This window comes from Echinops telfairi, unplaced genomic scaffold (assembly GCF_000313985.2).
Source record: "Echinops telfairi isolate 266 unplaced genomic scaffold, ASM31398v2 ScPeMD7_5592;HRSCAF=6446, whole genome shotgun sequence".
NCBI lineage: Eukaryota > Metazoa > Chordata > Mammalia > Afrosoricida > Tenrecidae > Echinops > Echinops telfairi.
Genome location: NW_022109491.1, coordinates 18,941,167 through 18,953,000, shown reverse-complemented (window position 1 = coordinate 18,953,000; position 11,834 = coordinate 18,941,167). Strand labels below are relative to the sequence as shown.

Here is an 11,834-nt window from a genome sequence, read left to right as displayed (position 1 = left end):
GGGGGGGGTGTGATGGGGGTATGTGTGTTGGATGGCTGACCACAAGGCCAGCAGCGGAAAGGGTACAGAGGGGCTTTCTATTCCCATAAAGAGTTATCATCGGGAACCCCACAGGGACAGCACTGCTCTGTGAGTTAGAGCCGACTCAATGGCAGTGAGCCTTGAGTCTGGGTAGAACCACGATGAGTCACGAAAATGACTTATCCCCGGTTGTTTCTGGGGTACTGGCCTCCCTGCCTCCACTTGTCTGAGACTCCCAAGAGCAGGGACTGCGTCTCTGCCCACCCCCACCCGGCCCCACTGTGTCCCCGTCCCAGCCCCTTACCTGGGGATGGTACACAGGTAGGAGAGCAGCTTGGTGACCTGTGAGACCGAGCACCATGGTGCCTCCCGGGGCCCCGCATTGGCTGACAGGAGAAGCAGGGGCCGCCCTGCCTTGTCTCGACCACCTGGAGAGAGAGGATGGCTAGCAGTGAGGATTCCACTGGGACATTCCGGGGGAGTGGCTCTGTGACCGTCGCCAGCCTGGACTCTTTGCCTGCCCCCCCCCCCCCTTTCTCTTTCTCCTGTGAATGCTGAGCTCTTGCTTAGCCTGAAGACCCAGCTCGGGTGCCCGCTGAGCATCTCCTTCAGAGGTAGCCCCGCCCTCCTCTGGACCCCATCAGTGCCAGGCACCTGGGGGTGGGGGGAACTCACGGAATAGTTTTAGGGGGTCACACAGATAAAAGGTTCAAGTCACCGACTTGCTGTGTGGCCTTGGGCAGCTTGGTGCGTCTCTGAGCCTCAGTTTCCTCATCTGTCGAAGGGGGTGGAGAAGAGTCCTGCACTTACTCGGTTGTTTCAAGGATCAAGTGTGACTGTTCCCGAGCGCTTAAAACCCAGCACACACAGGTCATCCCGGCACTCCTTGTCCTGTCCTGGCCCATGGCTGCCAGCTCACTGCTCACAGTCCAGGGCTCACCACAGGCTATGCCCTGTTCCCTCAGCATCTGGGCTGCATGCCCCACACTCCCTCTGGGGTCATGAGGCTGGGGCCCAAAGTGGCAACACCACCAGTTGGCCCTGGTGGGGGCAGAGGCATCCACAGTGGGGAAGAGACCAAGACCCATTCTGCTTCATGGCTGGGCACCACTTCTTCAGGGCTGTCCTGCCATGGCCACCACCCACCTCAAGGGGGCACAACCCTCCACAGCGTGCAGGGCTCTCTACAGACCAGGAAACCTTAGACAAACTTGACCGTTTTCCCAAGCACAACTTTGCACTGGGCTCAAACCACCCAGATTTTTTTCATATAGGTTTTAAAATTTGAGATATTTTCCCCCCAAATGTCTATAAACGGATGTGTGTGTGTCCATCCACTAGTTGTTGTCAAGTCATCTCTGGCTCCTGCTGACAAGAGGACGGAGCACCATAGGATTTCCTGTGACTACTTTAAATCACCAGGCCTTTCTTCCACAGTGCCTCTCGGTGGACTTGAACCTCCGACCTCTTAATGAGCAGTTGAACCAACTCTGGGTAGCAGCGTTAACCTCTGGGCGAGCAGTTGAATGTGTTGAGCCCATGCACCTCAGTCAGAGACTTGTACATAGGTCAGGACACCAAAGAGTTTGTGGGGAAAAGGGACTACATGCTAATGGGATGTTTTCATCAGGTTTTGGAGTCCCCCTGTGCTGTCCGTTCTCCTGGACTGCTGACCTTACAGTTAGCAGCTGAGTACGGAACCCACCCACACCGCCAGGGCTTCTGGGTATTCCTCATTAGAATACAAAATGTATAGACATTTGGAAGCCGAAAACCTTTTTCAAAGATGTTATGGAGCGACTAAAAACTCAGAGGGAGATCTCAACCCTCTGGGGCCCAGTTCATGCACCTCTGTGTTCAAGGCTTTCAGGGAAGCCCCCGGAAATCCTCTCTGAAGGCTTTGTGCCCGTGGCAAGCAGAGTCATGGCGTCTCCCCCACCACACCCCAAACCCGTGGCCATGAGACCTTCCAGGGCCAAGGGGAATCTGCAGATGTGACTAAGCGGGGGAGTCTCCTGGATCACCCACACGGGCTCATCCTGGTCACATGACTCCTCCACAAACCCCACACACCCCGTTGCCCTCAAGTGAAGTGGGCTGCGGCTCACGGGGCAGAGAACGTTTCCAGCGTTGGTCGGTCAGAGAAAGATGTCCTGATGGGAGAAAGGCCAGAGAGATGCAGAACTGGAGATGGAGGGAGAAACCACCAGCCAAGGACTGCAGGTGTCCACTACACACTGCGAAAGGCGAGGAAACGGCAGGGTCAACCCTCAACTCCTGGCTGATGGACACAGGGTGCAGGAGGCCGGCATCTATGCCTTGGGGTGGAACCACCTCATGCTCCAACTGAGCAGATCCCTCCGGTCCCTGCCCAGAAGCCTCTCTCCCTGGGTGAATCGCTTCTCAAGAACCCCTGCAGCAGGCTGTTTCTAGGGAACCTAAGCTAAGCCTACACCTTGGCAGCCTCACTGAACTCTGGATGTAGCCTGATAGAACTTAGAAATGACTTTCCTTTGATCCAGCGCTTAGGTCGGACGGATGAGGAAACGGAAGCTGAGGGAGGCTTGGTGCACAACTCAGTTCTCTGTCAGCTCTGCACCCACCAACACTTAAAGAGGCTCAGGGACACCCAACTCCCCCTACCCCCCAATTTCTCCCCACCCATCCACTCTCCTTTTGCCCTTAGGCTCCCCGGACCTGGCAGGCATGCTAGCCCGGAGTGACAGATCTCCATACTCAGAGCCCCAATCCGGGTTTCAGGCCCTGGGGCAGCCTCGTCCAGGGCGGGGCCTTTTCCTGGTGGGCCGGTGGAGGCTTCTGGGAAGCCAGCCTCTGCTCCAGTCAATGGGCCTGAATCAGCGGCCAGGCCAGCTGCTCTGGCCTGAGCTGTTCCAGCTGGGAAAAGCAACACAGAGAAGGGTGTCAGCTGTAGATGGATTTTCCAAGGGACACATGTTTTCTCTTTTATATTCTGACTCATAATAATAGTTTACAACTATTGATCTCCTACTGTGGGCCAGGCATGGCCATACGCTCCTTTCTTCTAGGGTCTTGTGAACTGTCAAAACAGCTCTGGACTCTGGGTGGATGAATGGATCCCTGTTTCACAGCTAGAGAAAGCTGGGCTCAGAGAAGTTAGGTGCCAGACCAAGGCCACAAAACCATGCGTGCCACAGCTGGGCCGTGGCCCCAGGACATCTGGGTAAAATCAGAGAACCTCAATCAATTCCAGACCCGTGAGATTTCAGTCCCCATTGTAAGCCACCCTGTGCACTAACCCCCTGAACTGAGGTGGCCTTGGCAAGTCTCTGTCCTTTACCATAGAGCAACCTTGTAACCAGCTCCTAGCCCGTATAGTTTCTTTGGCTTACCTTTCTCCATGGACTTGGCCTGGCTGGATTTGGGGGAGTACAGTGAGCAGGGGACTTTCCAGGGCCCGTCATGGTAGAACAAGACTTTCTCAGGGGACGCAGGAGACAGCCTCTGCCCTTTCAGGAACTCGAGACCAGGCACAGGGGACCCAGACGAGGAGGTGCTTTGGTTAGGGTTGGTCATAGGCTTGGGCAGTCTCCCACTTCCCTGTACAGTCCTATCTGCCATCTTTGTTTCTGGGGCTGGAGTAGAATCTGGGGATGGGCAGGGAGAGGAAGCTTGTTGGGGTCCCGGCCTGAGCTGGGGCATTTTCTCTGGGTTTCCAAGAGGTCCCTGGCCCTTGGAGGCAGCTGGCTTTGCTGAGCTATCTGCCCTGAGGCCAGAGGCACAGACCAGCGGGGTCTCTGGGACCATGAGGTAGGGTTCTTGAGCTGCACCTTCTGAGTTGTGAATGGGCACTTCCCGCTTGACCTTCCTCCTCTGGCTCAATGGGCAGGGTTCCTCCTCTGAGCTTGCTGACTTGGCACAAGTCCATTTTCCCAAGAAAGATCCCCCAATGACCTGCGAGGAAGGCGGCATCCTTTGGGAGAGAGGGCCTTCTTCGGTTTGGGATAGCTCTTCGAGTGTCCCAGAAGACCCCCCAGTGGATGTGCCCACCTCTCCACCGAGAGACCTTCCAACGCTCTCTTTGGAAAAGTCCAGGAGACCCACGTAGTCTCCCTCCAAGTCCTGGTTGACCACACCGTCCGCCCCAAAGGCCGCCTCCTGACGCCTGGCTTGCTCCACCTTGATAAGTCCTGGATACTTGTTCCTGTGAGTCCTGCTCCTACCCTTGACTAGACTCTGGACAAGAAGCTCCTGGCTGCCTGGGGACCCGGCCTGGGGCAGCCCTAGGGGGCTGCTCAAGTCAAGCGCCTCCAATTGAAGAGATTCCAGAACAGGGGCGAGGACATGCTCTGCTTGGGGCCGGTCATCCACAAACTCTGGCCTGGCGATCTTGGTCCATGGCATGAGCGAGATCCCCTTCTCTGAAGCTACCAGGCAGCTGTGCAGGGGACGCCCCTCAAAGTCGCTATTGAGGGTCCCCAGCCATTCTTGGGTGAAAAGTACCGGGTAGGACGCCTCATCAACCGGCTTCCTGTCCACTGTGCGAAGGTCCAAGGAGAGGTACTTGATCACGATGCGGACGGACTGCTCCTCCCGGGCTTCCACCTGGAGGTAGAAGTCACCCTGGCGCAACAAGAGGGGGTTGAGGGGGGCCAAGTGGACCACCACCTCATTCCGCAGACAGAGGGGCCAGCCCTCATGTAGGAAGAGGCAGTGTGAGTAGGGGGCCTGCAGAGAGAAGAGAATGGCATCAGAAAGACTCCAACCTAGGGCCTGCTTCTTCCTCTCCCCCAAAGGGATTCTAGAATAAGACAGGAACCAGGGTGAGAGGGAAGAGAGTCACTTTTAAGGACGTTCCTATTCTCAGGGTTGTATAAGCACAGGCTTTGCACTTGCGCATCTCTGAGAAGGAAGTCCTCCTTAAATTGTGCATCCTGGGTGCCTCTCTGGTCTCACCCCAGCCCTGCCCATGAGGATTAGCAAGTTTGTTAGTTAGCCAGCGCCTTTCCCATGACTTGCGAGCTCCCTGACTCAGTTCACGCTCCCTTCCCTCCACATTGATCCTGCAGGTCTCTTAACCCAGATGAGGTAGTTAGTTTATTGTGCCAATCTGGCCAATAAACACACGTGGGGTTAATTGAAGGGCGGAGGGATCAATGGCTTGGCAAGCCTCGTCTTTCTAGTTCTCAGGTCTCTTGCTTTCTGATGGTCGGACCAGGGTGCAGCTGTCTTAGCCAGTTCCCTGCTTTAGCTGGCAAAGCTCACTTCCTGCAAGACATCCTTGAGGAGAAGCCACATGGACCTACCCTGATGCAGCCCTCAGTGCTGGAGCACCCATGTGGAGACCCCAGCCAGCGCTGAGATACTTACACATTCACTGACTTGGCTTTCCTCCTGCAGTCGGCATCATAGTGTGGGTTTTGTGAGAGGGAGGAGGACTTTTGTAAATTGGTGTCGGACATATGGGTTAATGTTGGACTTATGGGCTTGGGCAGCACTGGGTTGGGATGTTTTCTTGATGTGCACTTACTCTTTATATAGAACTCTCTCTTATATATATGGGTTTCTGTGGATTTGTTTCTTTAAAGTACCCAGAGTAACACACCAGCCCAAACCCTAGCTCTCCCTCCACTTTAGAGGCAGCGAGATGTGGATTCAAAGGTCCGAGGCACTAATCATGCAAACAACTCATCTACCTTGAACTTCAATAGGGAACAGAGAGGAAGAATCATACCTATTGTTGAGTCGACATGAGAATTAAATGAGATGATACACATACAAAATACCCTTTGCAATGCTTGGCTCATCAGCGAGGTTCAGGAAGTATTCCCTAAGCAACGATCCCCTTGCCCTTTGACAACATCTACCTTTTGTATCAATTAGGATATTGAACAAAATTTAATGCCTTTTACTTTTTTTACCCTATTCTCTAATTTTTAAGGAGAGAGGTTACCATAAAAAAAAGTAGGAACAATACGGAAATCTGACCCCACGACTTTCCAGGTGATCCTGAAAATGATCTCACTGTTCTGAGCCTGAATATCTGTCTACCATTTATCTACCTACCTACCTATTTACCTACCTACCTATCTACTTACCTACCTACCTATTTGTTACCCACGAATGGGTAGCATCATGGCAGGTGAGGCTGAGTTTACTTAAAAAAATTAACACACAGGAGACACTTCCAGCAATTCTCTCCATAAGGGGGTCCCAGCAAGTCATCTTGGAACCAACTTTGACCAGCACGATCCTTAGTTCTGCCTTTCTCCAGGGCTAGGTGAGACCAGGGTTCCACAGTGATACCACGTGGTAACAACCACTCCAATGGAGTGACAACACGTCACACTCTCTACCTGGGCTTTGAAAGCCTCGAACCATGTGCTATAATTTGGGTGCGTGTGGGAGGCCTTTAGAGGGTGACAGTGAACATCCTGCTAACTAAGCAGCTGCTTCCTGGGATTATTAATTGGAGAAATAATAGAGACGACTATATCATACCCCAAGGTGATAAATGAGATCATATCAATTACACTGCAAACTTGACTGCTTCAGTGAACGTGCCTATCTCTAAACCCTAACGGGTCAGCTAGTTGCTTCATCCCTTCGTTTAAACTTGCGTGCTTCGCAAGCTGCTCCCCCGCAGCCCCTCACTGGGTGTGGCATTCTGCAGACAGCAGGGCAGCGGAGGGTGGGCAGCTACGGTCATCTGACTCGCTGCTCACAACAACACAACAACTCAGCTCAGGCAGGAGCACTCTCGCTTGACAGGCGAGGCAACGGAGGCTCAGAGAGGTGAAATCATTGGCAATAGCCACACAACCAGAGGAGCCCTGGTGGCACAGTGGCGATGCATTGGGCTGCTACCTGCAAGGTCAGTAGTTCGAAACCACTCACTGCTCTGTGGGAGAAAGAAGGGGCTTTTTCGCTCTTGAAAAGAGTTACCATCTTGGGAACTCCCTGGCCTGTAGGGTCGCTGAGTCAGGGTACCTTGATGGCAGGGAGTTTCAATGAGCCCAGGCCTTCATACATGGAGTCTACATGTTTGCATGAGGCTGGCTCGGGCTGCTGGTGGTGAGAAAGGTAGACTGAGGCTGACAGGGTCCTAATTCAGAGGGAGATATGAGGCAGTGGGACACTACGGACACTGATTGAGTCCCAGGCTCTGTGCTGAATTGTAGACCCTCCTTGTCACTCATCAATGTGGTTAAGTTCCAAAGGCTAAGGCATTCCGTGAACATCATATTAGGCAAAAAATGGAGAATGACCAGATTACAGAACAGAAGATGACCACATCATTGCATCACTGCCAAATCACATCATGACATAACTGCCAACCCGCTGAGAATCATGGTCTAGCCCAGTGGACTCATAACCTTAACCACCACAGCCAGAGTGACGCTGGTGTCAAACTTCTGCATTTGGTACTGCCGCTGACATACACAATAGTGGAGATTTTTAAAGCGTGTCACAGACGTGCCATGTCACATGACGCAACAGTCAATAAGTGAGGTGTAGGTACGTATCACTGCTGTCGGGTCAATGTGATGATAGTAGTGTTTCCACTTTACATGTGAGGAAGCTGAAGCGCAGGGAGGTGACAGGCATCCCCAAATTCACGTGGTGGAGCCCGGATCCGACCCTAGGCAACACTGGGACACAAGCTCACCCATACCTACAATGAGAAAACGAAGATGTGGAAGGGAACCCCATCTCTGGCAGAAATGAAGAAAGAGAGAGTGGCCGCGGTTTCAGTGACCAAATACAGGAAGTGGGCGGTTATGTAAGGAATCGGGAGAAGACACAGGGGTGAGGGAGGGGTGCATTAAGCCATTTCCACATGGCAATATGAAAGTTGCTATGAATGCTTCCATGAGAAGCTCTCTTCTTTCCTATTAACCATTACTGGGTGGTGAGCTACTTCTAAGGGCCAGGCACGGTACTAAGCACATTACGTGGACTGCAGGTTTCCTTCTGGTTCCAACTGTCTCTGGTTTGAACTCAGAAACTTGAACTTCTAGCTCCCACATTCACTCTCCTCCACTGATCCTGACACGCAGGGTCCCCACTTACCTTCTGTCCTGATGTGCCCTGCTCTTGAAAGGCAGCTTGCAACTCAAGGAAGACTAGGAGGTCCTCAGAACCTCTTTGTAGGTTCGGCCCTCTGAGCGTAGGGGTGAACGAACACATGCCTCAAGTCTGGCCAAGACTAGTCCTTCGTCCGGTAGCCAGTCAGGAGCCTTCCTGAGATTGTTTTTTTTTCTATCTGTAGCGGATGGGAAAGAGCTCCTTTTTGATCTTTAGGGGAGATCTAGAGATCATTTCAGAGTGGATTTACCTGGGTTCTAGCATCGTGATAACAGGTAGCCGTTAAGAGTGCTGTTGAAAGCGGGGAGAAACACCTAAGAGGCAGAAAGAGTCCTCAATAGATTTGGTCCTTGCATCAAGTGCTACCCGAGACTGAATCCACCTTGTCCTGGCCTGAGTAAGAATTCTGTCATTTGCAACCACCAAGTCCTGCTTAAATTACGTTTCATTTCCCCTTGCCTCAGGGAGAGGCTTTCTCAAGAGCCTGGTTGGAAGCAGAAGACAGGAGAAAGTACTGGGGCTCCAGAGAAGCTCTGGAACCTTCTCAGTTATTTCCACCAGAGCTGCTGCAAGGCAGGGATGCCTGCCTTGCTCCCAGCTCAGCTTACTACAAACCTGGCTGATTCTCAGATGCTAGAGAGGAAAGGCCCAGGCAATCCTCCTATTCGATACGGGGAGCTGAAGTCCCCCCTCTGAGTAAGCAAAGGATACCAGGAAAACCACCTCCCAGTTCTCCCTCTGAGGCGACATACACACCAACCCTGTTCCTTCTCTGCTCTCCTCCAGCCCCGTGGCCCCCTGGGAAAGCCAATCCCCAAACCCTGCATCCCTCCATGACTTACACAGGCTGCTTCGCGCACTTGTTCACACAGACGCTTGGCAGGGATCAGGAAATCCAGGAGGAAGTTCAGCCCATCCCCCTGGAAGTCAGACTCCAGGAGACGAAACACCTGACCCAGGACAGTGGGTGCTGTGGCCTCAAATGGAGGATAGAGGCCTGCCAGGGCATGTTGAATGGCCATGTCCAGGGATGGAGGGTCCTGTGGGGGATAGGAGGGGAGGATGCCAAGTAATAGCAACAATTACAAGGATAGTAAAGAGCCAAGGCCCCTGCTCATTCCCTTCTCTCCACCTTGCTCACTCCCCTCCAGCCCCACGGCCTTCTTTATTGTTCCCTGAGCACAACAGGTGTACTCCCACCACAGGGCCTTTGCACTGGCTGGCCCTGCTTCCTAGAAGACTCTTCCTCAAGGCATCCTTATTCTCTGACGCCCTTCAGGTCTTTGCTCCAATTTCACCTGCTGGTCCAAGAAGGTAGGGGGGAATGTAGAGAGGCCTTCAATCAGGGTCAGAGGAGAGGGGATGTCAGCACCCCCACACCTCACCGCCAGTGAAGCTCAGCCTGGGTTAGCCAATCCCCCATCAACATGCAGCCGTGTGGATGAACCTGAGTGATGGTTGTTTTATACTGGTGCTTTTTGGGGTGGTTTATTACATAGCAATAACTAGATGTACCCAGTCCAGTGCTCCAGACTCGTTTGTCCAGCTGCCTTCTGGATGCTTCTCCTTCCATGGTCCTCAGGTACAGACCACTGACATATCAAATCCAACTCAGTACCTGGCCAGACCTGCCCCACTCACCCTACCTCAGTGACGGCCCACTGGCATAACTGTATTTTTAGTGGCGTGTCTACAGGGCCATAGAGTTATGACAGCGGATCCAGCCCACCCCGTTGGAAGTGTGACTCGGCCACTTATTGGCTGTGTGATCTGGCAAATCCCTTCACCTTCTGCACCTCGGCATCCTCATCTATAAAACTGGACACGATGACCAGACTTGCCTTGAAGGGTTGAGCCACACTGACTGAGAGAATGCACGTAAGGAACTGCCTAGGACCTAGCAGGTCCCATGAACAACAGCCCGGACCAATATTTTGGATGGTTATTGTATTATTGTTATTATCAGATCACATTCTAAATGGAATGATCAATATCAATGGGCACAAACACAATGTAACTCTAAGAGCAAACCAGTGATACATCGGTGGTATTTACATTCTTTTATTTATATAAATGTAATAATGATTTTGACACATGTGATAGAGTAGGGCTTTCTTGACTGTAATCTTTATGAAGGTACACCTTTCTCCTGGGAACTTTCTGGGTGGGATCGAACTGCCAATCCTTCACGTAGCAGCCAAGCACTTAACTATTGCACTACCAGGGCTCCTTGAAAGAATATACTGAATCTATATTATCATTATAGTCATATTGTGCATGTGATATGACTATATACACCGAATCTGTATTATTGTTATAGTCATATGACACATATCATATGACTATATACACCGAATCTATATGATTATTTTAGTCATATTACACATGTTATAAGACCTATACCTGCATGGCTAGCATAGCATGTAAAATTTAACATGCTCATTGCGGATGTGTTATATACGATTGAACTATTTATTTTAAGATTTATATCAAATCACCCACGAAACTGGATGACACGGAGAAAAGTGCGGCATCAGGACTGGAGGGAGGCCGATCAACAACCTGGGACGTGTGGATGACGCAACGTGGCTGCTGAAAGGGAGGGACTTGAAGCACTTGCTGATGAAGATCAAGGATCGCAGCCTTCCGTCTGGACGACAACTCAGTGTCAAGAAGACCCACGCCAGGAGGGCAGCATCAGAAGAAAAGACCGAGATTGCCAAGGGTTTCCTTTTGCTTGCACGCACTGTCGGTGTCCATGGACGCAGCAGTCAAGAAATCAAATGGCATATGGCATTGGGCAAATCTGTTGCAAGGCCTCTCTCTGTATTGTTCAAAAGCCAGCCGTCACTTTGAGGACTCAGGGGTGCCTGACCCAAGTCGAGGTGTTTTCAATGACCTCCTCTACACGTGAGTGCTGGCCAATGAATGGGGAAGGCAGAAGAATCGTTGCCTTTGAGTGACCAGGTTTGCAAGGATGCTTGGCTGTATCGTGGACTGCCCGGAGAACCAACAGACCTGTCTTGGAAGTGCAGACAGAATGCATGGAGGATGGCCAGGTTTTGACTCATGTGCTCTGGAGAGGTTATCTGGAAGGACTAGTTCCTGGACAAGGACATCATGCTTGGTCCAGCAGAGGGTCGATAAAACAGAAGAGGACCTCCCAGGAGATGGACCAACACTGTGGCGACAGCAATGGGCTCAAACATAGCAATGATTCCGAGCGTGGCCCGGACCGGGCAGTGTTTCCTTCTGCTGTGTGAAGGGTCGCTATGAGTTGGAACAACGCGATGGCACCAATAGCAGTAACGTTTCTATAGAAAGAACCTGTCTTCTAAAGAAAAGTAAACAACAAAAGCAAACAATACGGCATCACATTCTAGGAACGGCCCGTCTTCTCTTTCTCTCTCTTCCACGGTGAGTTGTCAGCCATTAGACAGGCGTGAGAGACCGCCTGTCGCCAGATGGTGTCTTGGTCCTTGGCTCACCAGAGGATGGGACATCAGGGGACTCGGCGACTCTCTTGCCGTGTGGTCCAGTGTGATTTTATTCTCGGCTGTGGTACAACTTTGGTCCTAATTGTGATCCACATTCCAACTTCTGGGAAATGAATGAGCCAAACTTGATTTGGGGGGCTGTATTAGTCTGGGTATTTTGGAGAAACAAATCCACAGCAACTCACGTATAAGAGAGAGTTTTATGCAAAGAAAATGGCACAATTAACTAACTCAATCCACCCCTTGCCA

The 11,834-nt window shown here is 51.8% G+C and overlaps 1 protein-coding gene across 1 annotated transcript in view; it reads right to left on the bottom strand.

Annotated features, from left to right (window-relative positions):
* The window catches only part of KIAA1755 (KIAA1755 ortholog), a 52,728-nt gene that overhangs the window by 31,066 nt on the left and 9,828 nt on the right, over window positions 1-11,834 (bottom strand). Inside the window, exons 2-5 of the mRNA XM_045295508.1 lie at window positions 8,931-9,128; window positions 3,393-4,728; window positions 2,719-2,916; window positions 326-449 (exon numbers count right to left, since the gene is read on the bottom strand). Of these exons, the coding sequence (XP_045151443.1) occupies window positions 326-449; window positions 2,719-2,916; window positions 3,393-4,728; window positions 8,931-9,128 (1,856 nt within the window). The remainder of the gene's footprint in view (window positions 1-325; window positions 450-2,718; window positions 2,917-3,392; window positions 4,729-8,930; window positions 9,129-11,834) is intronic.